Source organism: Chaetura pelagica, unplaced genomic scaffold, assembly GCF_000747805.2.
Source record: "Chaetura pelagica isolate M959 unplaced genomic scaffold, ChaPel_1.0 scaffold123, whole genome shotgun sequence".
Lineage (NCBI taxonomy): Eukaryota > Metazoa > Chordata > Aves > Apodiformes > Apodidae > Chaetura > Chaetura pelagica.
Window position 1 is genome coordinate 6910774 of NW_009953295.1, and position 17157 is coordinate 6927930.

Here is a 17157-nt window from a genome sequence, read left to right on the forward strand (position 1 = left end):
GCAATAAGATCTCCCCTCAGTCTCCTTTTCTCCAGACTAAACAATGGCATTTCAATCAGCTGCTCCTTATAAGACTAGTGCTCTAGACCCTTCACCAGCTTGGTTCCCATCTTTGGATATGCTCCAGCACCTCTATGTCCTTCTTGTAGTGAGTGACCTGAATACAGTACTCGAGGTGCAGCCTCACCAGTGCTGAGTACAAGGGCACGATCACTTCCTTAATTCTGCTGGCTATTTCTGATACAGATCAGGATGCCACTGGCTTTCTTGGCCATCTGGTCACTGCTGACTCATGTTCATCCAGCTGTCAACCAACATCCCCATGTCCTTCACCTCTGGACAACTTTCCAGCCACTCTGGCCCAAGCCTGTAACATAATATGGGGTTGTTGTGACCCAAGTGCAGGACCCAGCACTTGACTTTGTTGAACTTCATACAATTGGCTTTGGCCTATCAATCCACCCTGACCAGGGCCCCACGAGCCTCTTCTCCAGACTGGATAAAGCGATTTCCCTCAGCCCCTCCTAGCAGGGCAGGTGTGTGCTCCACCTTGACCACCCCCCTTGCCCTACAAATGGATTCCCTCAAGTTTCTTCCTGTCCATATTACATTTGGGGTGTACTGTGTCCAAACCTGGATGCAGTATCGCAAATAAACTCTGAAAGGTGCTAAGAAACGGGGAAGATCCCCTTCCCTTAATCTACTGGTAACACTTATGTTAATACAGAGAACTATGCTGCTAGTCCTTGTCTGCAGCAGGACTCACTGTGGGCTTCTGTTTAGCTTTGTTTCCCCAAGGAACCCTTGGCCCTTTACCACAAAGCTGCTGCCTTTGCCGAACCTCACTTAGTTCCCAGGTTTTTCAAAGGCAGTCCATTTCATGCCCTTGCATTTCTCCCCACCTCACAAGTAATCAGATCCTAGTTAGAGTCTCTCCAGTTTCTTCAGTTTGACTCCACATCTGGTTTGTTCCCTCAATCACCCCTAAACTCTATGTAACCTGCAAAGTTCATGAGATCTTTTCTGTATTAAGTATTTACCTTTCCTCTTCCCTGCATTTGTGCCAGCTTCCTTCTCACTGCTACTTGCACTGACCTTGAAAAACAACCTTAGATCTTACTGATGGAGGTCTCAGCTAAGAGACAAAATCACTGGGAACATTTTCTTCTCCCTTTTGAAAGTTCCATAGAGACAGAATAGGCCCAATAGGCAGCATAAAATATGCTTCAAACGTGTATACCTTGGCTAAGTATCAGTGTGCAAGAAAGGAAGAAAAAGAAGACCATGATTAAAACAAGCAAAACCCGCATTACACCCATTTTTTTTTCTTTCAAAGCATAGAGTCTCAAGATCTTTCCAAAGAAAAAGCAGCCCAATCATTAAAATAAAAGCTAAGCAACACATTTCCCCTACCCTCATCTTTGGCAGAGTAGAACTTTTTGGGCTGAAGTTATCAAAGAGAATTCAACGTTAATATGTTAACCACAGATACAGAAAATCTCAACTCCAGTGGTGTAAAAGTTTGGAAAAACTATGGGACAACTGAATTAAGGTATTCTGGTGGCAAATCCTGGGCAATTTGAGACAGTCACGAAAACTGTGTTATGAGTATGTTCTGTGTGTGACTGCACATTGTGTAACAGACTTGTTTTCATTTTTAAGAGACAAATTACAGGTTGCAAAGCAGCTATGTATCTGCCATCTGCACATTATTCAAAAGGAAAGAATGATGCAAGCTCACACATTCTCTGAAAATGTGCTGGAAATAAAATGTTCAAGTCACTTATTTTAGCCCACAATGCTGCTTAACATCACATGAAAAAAAACCAGAGTATTTACACAGTTTGTTGCATTTGCAGAAACCTATCTTAAAAGCTAGATGCCCTTGTAAAAATGTAAAGTATGGTAAGAACCAACTAGATACTGCTTATTACCTATCATACTTATTTAAATAACATAAATCAAATGCAGAAAGTTTCTGTTGTAACACCCTCACTGTAATATAACAGTAATAAACAGGATAGTGGTCCAGGTGCAGTTTGCACTTCGCTACCTCATGTACCAATTTCTTAGCAGAACCATCAGGAATGAGGCATCCTACTTTTCTTCCTGCTTTGGTCAGAAAATGCTGATCTGTTAAAACTCAATTTCATGCAGGAGCAAATTGATTTTGAGAAGAAATTAATTTTTTTTCTTATGGAACCAGCAGAAAACAATCCCAAAAATAAAATTGCCAGCTTTGTCAGTAAAAACATCTAAACATTTTGTCGACTTGCACTCCATGCACATATACGGGACTTCTCATGGTTAGCATTTTTTTGTGAAGAAACTCAAGGTTCAGTTTCAGCCTACTAAAGGAAGGGAACACTTCTGAAATTACTTTATCCGGAAAAGAAAAGTTTCCTCCAAGCCACACCATACCCCAAAGACTTTCCGAAGTTGCAGAAACCTATGAAAACTACATAGGAAGAAAAAAAGGAAAGAGGCAGCGATGGCAACAGATTTAGCTTCACAGACTTTTTGCTGTGCTATGCATATAGAAAATATTACACTTTGCGTTTTTATGTCAGAGTGACATACTCTAAGGTGCCAATTACTTACAGAATTGGCTTAAGCTAAGCACACACGAACCCACTGAAACTGCTGAGAGAACTTAACGTAGTAAAAGTTAAATTTGAAACTTTAGCCATCAAGTCTCTGGGAAAGCTGAAGTAATTTTTTTTTTTTTTCTACAATCACTATAGATTCTAAAATAAAGAAGGTTCTGATTCTATGCATCTGTATGTCAGTAAAAACAGACAACTCACTGCATGCTAATAAATGTTTTATTTACCTAGAGATTCACACAACCCTTGGCTAAACTGAAGGCTTCTGTAGAGGATTAAATATGTGTTTTTGGCAAAATTAGCACATCAAAGTTAAAAAATAATAAGAAGAAGCAGAAGTAGTGGCAGCTTGGCTCCAGGACACATAAATAAATAAATTTCTATAACGGAGGACTTCCAGACATTTTAAAACTGTAAAGACTCATAAAAATCCATCCCAGTGTGGTAATGTAATACACATATGCTTATTGCTGAAATGTCTTTTTTTAAAAGAACATATGGGGAGACTGCAATATACAAAGCGCTTTACTACATGAGCTTGTATGACACAATTCTCAAACCCTAAAAATATCCAATTCAGTAAATTTCAATACTGTGGGTTTTATTATTTTATCTATTCTGGTAGCACTTTGATATATCTTTGAATAAGTGGAATAAGATCAGTGGAATAAGTATTCAATGCTTATATTACACTAGTGCCTGAAAGTCTTGACTTCACTATCACCATGCTGTCACCTGGACACATGGATTTTTAGGGTAAACAGAAAAGAAAAGAAGGCATCTGTTAAGTCTCTTTACAGATCTGTTTGTTGGTTTGTTTGGGTTTTTTTTAAAATGTAAAATAGTGTTTTTTGAGCAATATATTCAAAACTGCAGAAAACACCCATAGTTAACCTAGGGATTGAGCTAAGATTTCTGGGATACAAATGTATTTTTTAGTTCCATATAGCTGTTGCAGGTTTATTGGATTTTTCTTTTTTACTCTATTGCAAAGAATGGATCATAGCAAGACAGAAGAGAAAAAAAAAATAAAATAAAAAAAATTCCATTGGATAAAATATTTAAAAGAAGATCTAATTCTATAGCCAAATGTCAAAGGCTTATACGTGTGGGTACATACTTTCATATATATACATATACAGATTGTATATGTAAACACACAACATCTATATTTGACTGCAGAAATTATGAAGCCAGAAATTCAATTCCACCTATTGTATTGTGTCTAATCTCACTGTGTTTCTGTTTATCCCTGCTTTGCTTACATAGAAGTATACACATAGTCCCTGATGAGTTGCATTGCTTTGAAGATTGAGCTGTTGAAGCTTCTTTTTTTCCCCAGTAAAACTGATTCTAGTTAGTAAATACTAACAGATTTTAGCAGTTTATACATTTTTTGTTCACAGGAAAGAATCAAGCCAATGACTACTTTTCTGTATATTTCTGAGGAATTTGTTTGCATTATCCTGTACGTTTAGACTTTTCATTATGCCATATGCTTAGACTTTTTCCTTCCTCAAAAATGTGATGTCAAGGAAAAAGCAAAAATCCCCAAAACCCAGAACCCATCTGACACCTCCTTTTTGTGATGAGGAATCTACTGCTTGCAGTTTCTTTCCCATTATTTATACTTCAAATATTTTGTTGATGAAACAAAGCAAACCTAAGATGTACTTGTGTTTTCCTTTTCCTTTTCAATTATGGATAATAATTTAATAGTCCTGTCTATGCTATACTTCATGGTCAGCTCTTTTTTTGATTTGCCTTATGAACAAGAAATTATTTCAAAGCCAAAAACATATTGCCTTACAGTTATTATTTAGAGCCTCCCATTGTCTAAAATAAATTTGCTTTCTGGTAATCACATGTTCGTTATATCTCTCAAGTATGTCTGGTGTGTTTCCTGTTTTGGCTTTACTTATTAACCGAAGAAAAGTTCTCAGAAGCTGGTGGTGGATGGGAAGAGAATGAATTGGCAGCTTTATTAAAATTAAGTATTTCTTTCCAACAAAGGCACAGGAAAAAAAAGAAAACTGCATTAAGCATAGTCACAGAAATGAAGGGCTTCAGAGGAGTCTAACTGCACCAAAAAAAGTACCATCTCCATCCAAGGATATTTTGGCCATTCTCCTTGGTATTGTAAGTTGCAGCTCATCCCCTTCTTCTAATTTTGCAATGCCTGGCAAAAGATTTGGAATATTTTAAAGTTAATAATTCAAATACATTATTTTAATAAAGAGTATTCAAAAGGTCATTACGTGTCACCTAAGAAATACAAGCATGGCTTGCTACTTGTGATGAGTTCTTTGTTATCTTTAGGTACAATCTTACAAACTGCAGCCTACCCAAAGCTGACAACTAACATCCTCTGTGGAGCTGGACTTACTTTCCATACCACAGTTAGTATATCACAGTTGACTTAAGCAAACGCTGCAAGACTTCACATCAGTGGTGTACCCAGATACCTCATGCTTTGGTGGTGTGATGGTCAAGGTCAGCATTGGCTATTTCTGGCCCTAGACCACTCAGTTCCCACACTGCTGGAGGGGATCTCATGAGCTTTACCAACCCAATAAAGTTACCAGACATCAGCTGATCTACTGCAACAGCAGAGCACAAAGGTCTGCTTCCTGCAAGCTGCACATCAGCTGATGTGATATAACCAAAAGCAACAATGAGATTTGGTCTTCCGAGTGAAAGCAGAAGAGTGGGACATTTCGGAAGCAGGAGCTGTGAAGTGGCAGGATGGAATAGAGATCCTATTAAAGAAAGTGGAGGGAATAATGCAAGAGTGAAATAAGAGGACAGATGACATTGAAGGTGGTTATGATGACAGAAAGTGTGGGTGCAGGGACAGAAAGTTAAAGAAACTGGCCTAAACTGCCAGGAGAAAGTACCTAATCTATTTATATTTTTATTTGGAAAAATATCAGCTTCCTTCTCCATCCCATTTATTTAATGCTATTATGTGCCAACAGTCAACTTCATCACTCAATGTCATCCACTTTTTTATATGGCATTGAAAAAAAAATATAGTGTTTATTCACACAGATCTTGCAAAAAAAATAACAAAAAAGGAAAACCTCAAATTTACTGTTAAGAGGGAAAGACAGATAGGTAGGAGCTGCTGAACAAGTTTTAATAGGTTTTGACAATAAATCCCTAAATACAGCTGCAGGAATTTTTATATATACATATATATATATAGAGAGAGAGAGAGCAATGAATCTGCTTGACCTGCATGAAATATTTGAACTGGTCTTTCTTGTAGTGTTTCTAATTTGTGCAGTCAGAAAGTTTCTTATAGGAATTAACTATTTTTCACCTAACCAAAGAGTAAAACTGCAGTAGCTGTTATAAGAAGTAGAGAATTAAGCTAATAAGAAATATCCCACAGTAAGGTATGGAAAAATTGTAAGGTTCAAATTCATATATGATGTTTTAACACAGAACATAGTTCCTAAAAATTTTACTAGGGTAATTAAACAAGGAATTCAAGCCCTAGTTAAGCTGAATTCTTCAATAAGAACAGTATATGCTCCTTTCGTCTGCCTTGGGCATCTAACTGAAAGCACTGAGGTATCTAACCAAATTATATAGTTAATGGAGAGAGAGAAGTTGTTCAGATCACCTAAGCTAGAAGCATGCCCTCCAATTGCCTATATATTTTATGTAAAACCAGAAAATATTCTGTAATTTTTCAATTAACCAGAGACATGAAGGCAATCTGTTTTCTTATTTTCTTTACAACTGCTGCAACAACAAATCACCCAACACTACAGAATCTATTTGCTACAGCGTATTTGCCAATAAAGAAATTGGAAACTTAGATGTTTACCAGCAGTATAGCAAGAATTATTCGGATAAGACTGTGGCATATTTTGGATGCAACGGAACAGTGTCACCAAGCTGAGATCATCACCAAATACGTGGGCCTTCTTCCTCTGTATTAGGTGTCCCATGGCAAAAGTTGTATCTGTATATAAAACCTACAGGATGAAGAGGTGCAGACTTCAAACATATTGTATGGAGGCATTAAAAATGCTTTAAAAAGTCTGATACTGCAAAGAATTGAGCTTTCTCACCTGGCCATATATGAAAAAATATCCTGTTTCTTTGATCACTATTTTATTTCCTTAAAAAAAAGGTTCCACGTTTAAAGCTCAGAAGCCAAGGGACAATGCTTGAATCATCTAGAAGAAAAAATAATTTTTGAGTAATCAGAAAGAAAAGTTACTGTCTTCATTCTTATCTGCCAACAATTAACAAAGCTGACTTCCAGTCAAGACTTACAGCTGGATTTCCTCACTGAAAAGAGGGTATTTGCAAGAGTTGTCCAGATGCAAGGACCTCTTTTTTTAAAAAAGTATTTTTAAATTCAGCCACATAACTCAGTTACTTTTTTGAAACTGGGTAAGATTAGATGGAAAAGTTAGTTCATGGAATAGTGATTTACAAATCATCAAACATATTCTTACCTTTCTGTTGGATATCACTTTTGCTGTCAGCAATCAGTTGCAAGCAGGCTTGCAGCACTGCAAAGTGAAAGCATTTTGAAATCAAAGACATGTAAATCAGTAATAGAACAAAGTAAGCTTTTGAAACTACTTTTTTAAAAAGGGGGACATGAGAAAAAATCTTCTCTTGGTCTCACCACTTACTAGAAAACAAAATCTACTGACTTTAATGCAGCTCTTACTCAAACATGCCAAAACAAAATTCATACCACAACACTTATTTGGTAACTTTCAGAGATCATGCAACTAAGAAGGAGGCTTCAGATACCAGCACAAGTCGTAATTGCTTGTTTTAATCTCTAGTCCTAATATAACTCAAAAATGTAGCAGTAAATCAAATGAGCTAGGAATTATTGGATCAATTAATCTTGTTAATATTCAAATCAAAAGCTAAGAAAACCCCCAACCCTGCCAGCTATGACAGATACTACATTTTCTAAGGATGTTTACTGTATTATTTCAATAAATTAGTTTCCAGTCATAGTTGCTGTAAAACATTAGTCATATATACTGACTGCTACATGGTACTTTCAAAATAAATTATCAAAATCCATATATATGCAGTTTCAACATGTTTTCAGATACCCACATTCAACCAATCTGTACTGAGACTGAAAGAGGGAAGATACAGAGATGACTGTTAGCAAATTGATGCACACATAACAAATAGCTTAGTGTCTGTCAAAACTGATGTGCTACTCAAAACCATAGAGGCTGGTGACACTAATGAGAAACTACGAGTTTGACCAGAGTGGTATGTGATTAGATTGTGGTATGTTAAAATTCACAAGTGAAACAGACATATTATTTTTTTTAAAATCTGCAAAGCAGAAATGTCAGGGGAAAGGAGAGGAGAGGAGAGGAGAGGAGAGGAAAGGAGAGGAAAGGAAAGGAAAGGAAAGGAAAGGAAAGGAAAGGAAAGGAAAGGAAAGGAAAGGAAAGGAAAGGAAAGGAAAGGAAAGGAAAGGAAAGGAAAGGAAAGGAAAGGAAAGGAAAGGAAAGGAAAGGAAAGGAAAGGAAAGGAAAGGAAAGGAAAGGAAAGGAAAGGAAAGGAAAGGAAAGGAAAGGAAAGGAAAGGAAAGGAAAGGAAAGGAAAGGAAAGGAAAGGAAAGGAAAGGAAAGGAAAGGAAAGGAAAGGAAAGGAAAGGAAAGGAAAGGAAAGGAAAGGAAAGGAAAGGAAAGGAAAGGAAAGGAAAGGAAAGGAAAGGAAAGGAAAGGAAAGGAAAGGAAAGGAAAGGAAAGGAAAGGAAAGGAAAGGAAAGGAAAGGAAAGGAAAGGAAAGGAAAGGAAAGGAAAGGAAAGGAAAGGAAAGGAAAGGAAAGGAAAGGAAAGGAAAGGAAAGGAAAGGAAAGGAAAGGAAAGGAAAGGAAAGGAAAGGAAAGGAAAGGAAAGGAAAGGAAAGGAAAGGAAAGGAAAGGAAAGGAAAGGAAAGGAAAGGAAAGGAAAGGAAAGGAAAGGAAAGGAAAGGAAAGGAAAGGAAAGGAAAGGAAAGGAAAGGAAAGGAAAGGAAAGGAAAGGAAAGGAAAGGAAAGGAAAGGAAAGGAAAGGAAAGAAAAGAAAAGAAAAGAAAAGAAAAGAAAAGAAAAGAAAAGAAAAGAAAAGAAAAGAAAAGAAAAGAAAAGAAAAGAAAAGAAAAGAAAAGAAAAGAAAAGAAAAGAAAAGAAAAGAAAAGAAAAGAAAGAAAGAAAAGAAAAGAAAAGAAAAGAAAGAAAGAAAAGAAAAGAAAAGAAAAGAAAAGAAAAGAAAAGAAAAGAAAAGAAAAGAAAAGAAAAGAAAAGAAAAGAAAAGAAAAGAAAAGAAAAGAAAAGAAAAGAAAAGAAAAGAAAAGAAAAGAAAAGAAAAGAAAAGAAAAGAAAAGAAAAGAAAAGAAAAGAAAAGAAAAGAAAAGAAAAGAAAAGAAAAGAAAAGAAAAGAAAAGAAAAGAAAAGAAAAGAAAAGAAAAGAAAAGAAAAGAAAAGAAAAGAAAAGAAAGAGTTAGTTGCCTTTTATCAGAGCAGATTTTTTGCAAACATCTGGCTCCAGTGCTACTTTGAAGACTGGAAATAAAAGTAGTGACATAGACTGCACTTGAAAGAAATCAAATTAGTTTACTAAGAGCCAAGAAAATTCTGGATTGTTGAATCTCCATTTTACATTTACCTCATTTCAGATAAGAAGGCTAGCGGTCAGTTTTGCCCACTCCTGTTATAATCTGCAGTGCCCTTGTGATCCTTTTTCTACATCTGCCAGTGGTACCCACGTGTGCCCAGCAACACAAACCTCTTACTGTTTGGCAGGTGGTGAGAGGATTTGGGTAGAAAGTAGCCTGTCTCTGGATCTAAGTCTCCTTTCCAAGGGGGCCTGCCTGAAAAACTCACAAGAGGGCTGGATGTTCACCAGCTTTCAGCAGTGCCAACTGACAAAAATTCAAGCGCATGTCTGGGAGTGCTCCAATGGCACGATGATCACACAGCCTGCAAGCCCCACCTATGTTAACAGGAATGTTATCCTGTCAGTTCCCATGCTCTCCACTGCAATGTGTCCTTGAGTTCTATCAATGTTCATTGATAATGTGTAAAAATCAATAGATTTTTCAGACCAAGAATTTAAACCCAGACCAAGAATTCCCTACCTTCTGATAAAGAATACAAAAACCAACACAAAATTGAAAAAGGTATTGAACTTCAGACATTTTTCTATCATACTTATGAGTATGATAGAAACTTCCAGAACTTCCTGGAAAATGAATTTCCGAAGAAAATCAAACTCTGATTTTCTGGAGTTGCACAACAAAGCACATCAGGTAATTTATTTTCACAAGGTATTCTTTCATTCTCCTTCAGAGTAAAGTGCCTTCCTAGTGAATAGAATTTGCTGATTCTCTGGTATTTCAGTAAGCTAAATAAATATTTCATTCCTGCCTAAAAAAAACCTGCTTTTAAAAGAACTCACTAGTATGGCCACTGTTTTTTTTCACTAACCAAACAAGAGAGGATTACTTATGATTCACACTAACCAGCTGGGTACCAACAAGTGGTGTCCACAGGCAGTAAAAGTTATGGCTACTCTAGTAACCCTGGTTAAACCTGCTATGCAAACTTGATCCATATTCTTGAAACTATCTTGATTCACAGTTCGCAATTTTGAGTTCTGTTTCAGTTGTTTGCAGTGTTGAAATGCTACTCATCAATGCTGAGAACTGCTACACAGTAATTAAAATCAGCAAGTTCAGTACAGTCTGAGAACTTTTCTGCCTTTTAAAAACACAAACCAACTGTCCTATTTTCTACAGATATTAAATTTACTTATAATCTCTAAAGAAATCTCACTTTCTCTTTTTTTTAGTGCATGCAGATGCTCCACAGAATATAGTAAGCTTGGTCTTCATGGAGAAATGCAGATAAAACAGTGTCATTCATGAAAATAAAGGGAAAAGAAATTAGTGCAGTGGGTGTTTTTCCTAAAGCTGCAAAGGAAAAATAATATCTAAAAAAGTGTTTGAGGGTTTGAGCAACAACATGTTTAAAAAAAATGTTCAGAAGCCAAGACTGACACATAACTATTTCCAGTGTATACAAGCACTTCACTTTGACCTCAGTGGAACTACATACATGCTTAAAATTAAGTAATTTGTTGAAACAAATTCAAAGTCAACAACACTACTATTAAGGAGAAGATATGGTTAGGCAGAGTACACTTTCTCGGTAAATTGACAGGGATTTTCAGTAAAAAGTTAATATTGTTAAGAAATGTTATCAATTCTGTTGCAAGAAGGACCCAAATCTTACCTAAAATACGATACCAAGAATACGTGCATTAAAAATACGGGTTGAATTGTTACTGTCAGCACTGTGCAGAATCAATAAAAATCTCTACCTGACTGCCCTTCAGTCTGGTGTAAAATCAAACCTGAGCATCAGTTCTGTAGTCTAAAGTATATTTATATAACTAATAATGCAAGCAGGACACAGGATTTCTAAATTACGTCCTTAAGATGTGTAAAAATATGTAGATTGAATGTCCCCTTGAGGTCTAGTTGTATAAAAGAGAATGTATTGAGAACAACTAAGTGTGTCTCATTCTCCTTTTTCTGATTTTAACAGCTTTGTGGGTTGTGGCTGAGGAGAATAACATTTCAGAATCTCTCTTCTTCCATGAACAGAACAGCCAATTCTGGAGAAATTAGTCACCCCATATGCCTCTAAAACCACATCCAGTACATGAAGGGTTGTGTTCTCCACCACCTGAGCAATGTTTTTTTAAAAAGCTAGCTTTTGTATGGGGATAGGAATGCACCCTTCTGTGTGTCGCATTATTTAAAACCTGATTTTGATAAACTCCAATTTGCCCTCTCTATTTAACTTGTATAAAAATTTTAATATTTTGCAGTCCAATTTCATAATCCATCCAAACAAAATTTCAAGTTTGTTATCTATGAACTCATGAATAAATCTGTAAGTTTTGCTGTCTGAGGCCTGAGACACCTATCCCAATTTTTGCTGAAACAAAAACAAGCAAAAAAGCTGAACTTTAAAAAACAGACATGCTTGTTTAAGTTCCTTCTTTGGTTTAGATCTGTTCTCTGTAGACTTCCTGAAACAAACACTAGATAATTCAGTATATAAGTTATATGCATATTCTTGTAAAATTTGCAGTTCTTCTTCCCTTAACTTAATTTCTCATCACAAGATAACTTCTTCTACTTTTTGCTTGTGCCTTTTTATAGACTGGTTAATTTGTTGCATTTTAATTAAGTCTTTATATGACATTACTAATGAATTAAATCAGTACCTGCATTAAAATGGCTGGGTCATAGTTATGGATATGGCTCAGATTTAACACATATCTTCAAACTATTGGTAGAATTATTTTGACCTTCACAGAATTAGCAGTAATATGTTACAATAAGAATAATAAGGAAATAATTTACTAAGAATTAAGAATACCTTATATAGACTTCTATTATACAGTATAAAGCAGAATATTTTTAAAAATCCGATAATATATTGTGTATTTTTTCATGCACTGTTCTGCATAATATGCAACACGAATTCATTCAATCATTAAGTGGAGTTTCTCATGTAAAATTGCAAGCACTGTATCAAGTAATTTTCTATCCTCTTGCATAGAAGAGTCTACTTCCTTTTGAGTTAGTCTGTTGTCAGCAGAAACAAAAATGAATACAATATCTTTTCAAGAAGTAGGCCTTTTATTATCATTAAGAGAACTCTTATATTTCTTCCCCTCAAATAATAAATTAGGAAGTAATTTGGATATTTGGTGAGGGAATTCAACTTCCACTTGTAAAAGTCCTTGCTATCCCTCTGTCACAGATCTCTGTGACAATAACAGTTAGTCAAAACACTTCTACCCCACAAATATAACAGTTTGCCAGTAAGAAAATTATACCAAGAATGACTTTTACACATCACTTGCATGGTGATAGTTATTACGCACAGACACAACTGGTATTAGGGTAGCACCTGGGAACAGCTAGTTACAAGAAAAATTGTCAAGCCATACACCAGGTTAACTTGTTTCACTGCTTTGTGGAATTTAGAGTTTCTGCTGGGTTTCCATCACAGTGGTTGAGATGGATAACCTCAATACACTGAAGTAAATATACTCCATGGGTGCTCCAATACGATCAGCAGAACATGGTCTGAATTTGAGTTTACAGAAGGCCTGATGCTCACCACCCTAGATGGCCACAGGAATGAGAATCCCACAACAATGATCAGAACAAGGCACAGAAAGAGCTTGTAAATGAAACTTGGCATTTGTACAGTGAACTGGTGTAGGAAATGGGACCTGTATCTTGTTCCTGGACTCAAGCACACATACAGCATAGAGAGAAACATGCATACAAGACAATCAACAATTGTAACCAGAGCATAAAATCTGGGAGATGTTTTTGTTGTGTAGCAGTTTTCCTCTGCAGGCAAAATTTAGAAAAAGAAAGACAAATAATACAAATTATTCCTCTTCTTATATGTCCTTATATGACATTTGCCAGATGATCCATCTGCCTGCATATTAATAATATGTGCCTTTCAAAATCACCCATTAACTCCTACTCATCATATCAAGAACTCTGGTTCTGACTGCTAGCTGTGGAGCTGTTTTTGGAATTGATGCTTTAAACCCATCTCTTCAACATACTTGAGCTAGAAATTTTCTCAACGCACAAAATGCACATACAGCTACTGGAGGCTACCAGGATTCCAGTAACCAGAAATGGATGTGAGAAGATTAAAATTCAGGGCTAGTAATTGTGTGTATGTGACCACGTAACAGGCAGGATTTGGCACCATGAACACACGATCATGTTCTCTTATTTAATTAATCTCTTAAAACTAAATTTAATGTTGTCTAGCTGGTGCATGGTCATCAGTGAGGTCTGATCTGGGAAAAAAGATATTACTGAACTCCAAAAAGTTTAACTTGTTGTAATCAGAGCAGGCAGAAAAGGTAACCCTATCTGACAGATGACCTTGACCTGCTATGTAAGTGAAAGATTTTTTATTTCATTTTTGTCTTTTCTACATCAAAATATGATTGTTGTATTAGAAAGCAGTTTTGTAGTAAGTTTTTTTAGTAAGACAACCACTGTAGCTTTTCCTTTTTAAGTGAATGTTCAGAATCTGTGCTGTTTGTTATCCATCCTAAAGAATTTTAAGCCAGTTGTATCTTCTTAAGAAAAAGCTTACAGAAATAAGTAGCTTAGTTAGTATTTTATGAGAAGAAAGAACATAGAAACACAGAATGGTTTGGGTTGGAAGGGACCTTAAAGATCATCTAGTTCAAACCCCCCTGCATGGGCAGGGACACCTCCCACTAGACCAGGTTGCTCAAAACCCCATCCAATCTGGCCTTGAACACTTCCAGGGAGGGGGTAGCCACAGTTTCTCTGGACAACCTCTTCCAGTGTCTCACCACCTTCACGGTCAAGGGTATCTCCCTTATATCTAATCTAAATCTACCCTCTTCTAGTTTAGAGCCATTACCACTTGTCCTCTCACTACAAGCTCTTCTAAACTGTCCCTCCCCAGCTTTCCTGTAGCCTCTTCAGGTACTGGAAGGCAGCAATAAGGTCTCCCCAGAGCCTTCTCTTCTCCAAGTTGAACAACTCCCACTCTCTCTGCCTATGTTCATCGGAGAGGTGCTCCAGCCCTCTGAGATAACTAGGTATAGTCAGAGTTGGTTACCTGATGAGAACAATCTTATGTATGCCAGTGGCACTGCTGAGGAGCCCAAAACCCTCCTCTCCCCCATACACTCTCCAATAGTAGTAAGAATAAAGATGAAAGCTACTGTGAAGGGAACTGAACAGCTTGTAGAGCACTGATCCAGTAACATTCATTTTAAAAAAGACTTGCCTCCACATTTTTGAGGATGCTTGTGCTTTAGGTATAAAAGATTACTAGTTTTTATTTCGGAGATGTTAGAAGAGAACAGAAAAATTCTGTGACACCCGTGCTAGGAAACAGGATACAAGAAATACAATTTAAGCAATCTTGTCCTCAGTCCTGTTTGTGAAATCACTCTTAGCCAAGACCCGGAAAGAAAGATTACTGATGAAATAATTAATAAACCCCATCTAAAACTATGGATTTGGGGTGATGTCCTAAATGAGTATTCCCTTTTGAGAGACTTGGAGGTGAGTAGACTAATAATACTCTAGAATTTAAATTTCATTTAGCTTGCTGAACCTGAAGTGAAATATATTTCATATTAATTAGTCAATTAAAAACACATTTTAAGCAAAGTCTTATTTAGTCTTCAAATACCCTACAAATAACTCAATTTCAGCTTTACCTGTTAATAATTTAAGATATCAGCTTTCATCAGTTAAACCAAAGGTAAGAGGATTGAAATTATTCAGCAACTCAAGAACATTTTTAGTTACTCTGTACAATTAGAGTATGTATGCAAATTGTTTTAATAAAATTCTGTATTTCATCCTCTCAGACATCATGTTTGGAAAGACTAAAAGAAAAAAAAAATAATAAAAGGAAGCATTTTATTCCCAAAAGAAACAAATATACCCCATTAATATTCCAAGATTATAATACACATCAGATGCCTTTTATGGAGCACAGTTTTTGGTGTTCTCTGCAGCACCTTTAAAAAAAGTCCATGATAAAAATATTACTGGACAGGCATGCCTTTATTAATGTTGCTGATTATAGTAATAGATTGATGTAATGCAGAAATTACACTGAACTTCTGAATTTTGAGTAGTCTGACTCTTGTGACAGGCACAGGCTAGCCTTTCTCTTTGAAGGCTCCTACTTTCCTTAAGTTAAGGGGCTTTGTTGTCACTTCTTTCTTTTATGATGAGCATGTTTTCCTAGAAAAATTACTTGGCATTTTTATAAATAGTTTTCCTTCCCCAGTACTGATCAGACAGAAACAGTCCAGGTGCTACCCTGAACTGAGAGTGCTGGAATTAGACTCAAGAAATTTACAACCTGAAGAATTTAAAGTTGCCTTCCTCTTCTGCATCATGGAGGAATGCCTGTGTTACAAGCAGCAGCTTTGGGATCTAAAGTTCAAAGATCTACCTGCAGATAGCATGAAAATTTGGTACCTTAAGCAATATGCTATCCATTAAGAGATTATATCTACAGTTAACAGCATTCACTCAGCAAGAACTAAAAGCTTAACAGGTTCTGGGAGCACTGATAGGCTGACAGGAGAAGATACGAGTCAAGCACCACTGCTTTTTTCAGAACATCCAACTGCACATCCCAACCCACTCCACTGGCTGCTATTTACCTGTTTCTTCTGTGGGGACAGCAGACCTTCTCCCCCTGCTTCTGCTCCCATTCCAAATGTCCTTTTGGAAGCTTTCAGCTGGGCCAGGATCAGGAAGCCTGCTCTCCTAATGGGGCGAGGTGACAGTCGGTGAAGGAAGCCTCACATTTGTTCATCCCCTGCAAGGCAAAAACCACCCTTCCAGCTTACCTGCCTGGAGCCAGCTACAGACACTTGCAGGAAGGAAGGAACAGGGGCACCAGTTTCATTTTCATCAGGGGACACAGGTGGCTGGTCTAGTGGAGACCTTGCCTGGACCTTGTAGATCAACTCGCTGCGCAGAGCTTCCAGTTCTGTTTTCAGGATGATAACATGGTAAAGAGACACTGCTGCAAGACAAGAGGACAGGAGCATTGCAAGCCACAGGAATGTGACAGAAAAAAGTCCCGTGGTGCCTGAAGCAGCACCCGGGGGGGCAGAGGGAGAGGAGGCGGTATCCTTCTGTTGGATGACGTGCACACAGTCCACGGATTTCATCGCTGCTCTTTCCTCACTAAAGCCAGAGGGTGAGTTCAGCTGTCCCCTTCCGAGGTGCAATCCATGTTACCGGTTGCTCTCTGAAACTAAGGGCATCCAGATTAAGTGAACAAAACGCCCAGATCATTTCCTGTCATATGAAGCCGTTGATAGAACCATTAAACTTAATGGACAGAGTGAACGTCCAAGATTCTGTCTCCTTTTAGTTTTCTCCTTTCTGTGCTGCATTTTGAAAATGAATACTTTCTCACGAGCTGCTTGCTTAATCTACCTTCCTCGTTTCACTTTCAACTATTTATTTATGTGGCAGCTTGCTATTACTGTTTCCCTTTAAATTTAAGCACAGCTACTGGCAATTCAGAGCCTTATCTGTAAGTGCAGAAACAATGTAGTTTTCTGTCAGTTTATCATCCCGTGCTACTTAAAAGACATATGTGTATGACAATCCATGTACCTTTATATGTGTATAGGTATGTAGATGTACTGTGCATATATATTATATAATATATATTTTTTCTGTATCATCTCTCTATATATTTGTATGTAAAGTGCCCATCTACCTGCAGAGGAGACCAACTATTTAAACAAAAAAAATTGAGGCTTCCTAAACACTATAGTGAAATATATTCCCAGGTATGAGAAACGGATTACTGGTTATTGAATTAAGTTGCAGATTCTACATTTCGATAATCATTTCAACTTGAAAAGTGGACTGGGTGACTTTTTATTACATTTATCTAATAAATATAGTTTATCTA

At 36.9% G+C, this 17157-nt stretch overlaps 1 protein-coding gene across 1 annotated transcript; it reads right to left on the minus strand.

Moving 5' to 3' along the window:
- Positions 1-4421: 4421 nt before the first annotated feature.
- Positions 4422-16482, minus strand: TNFSF13B (tumor necrosis factor (ligand) superfamily, member 13b). Its single transcript, XM_009997924.1, is given in 7 exon segments — positions 4422-4785; positions 6445-6595; positions 6692-6743; positions 6745-6799; positions 7085-7141; positions 15884-15989; positions 16073-16482. Coding segments are annotated over 7 exon segments (861 nt in total). The 5' UTR covers positions 16400-16482; the 3' UTR covers positions 4422-4672.
- Positions 16483-17157: the final 675 nt, after the last annotated feature.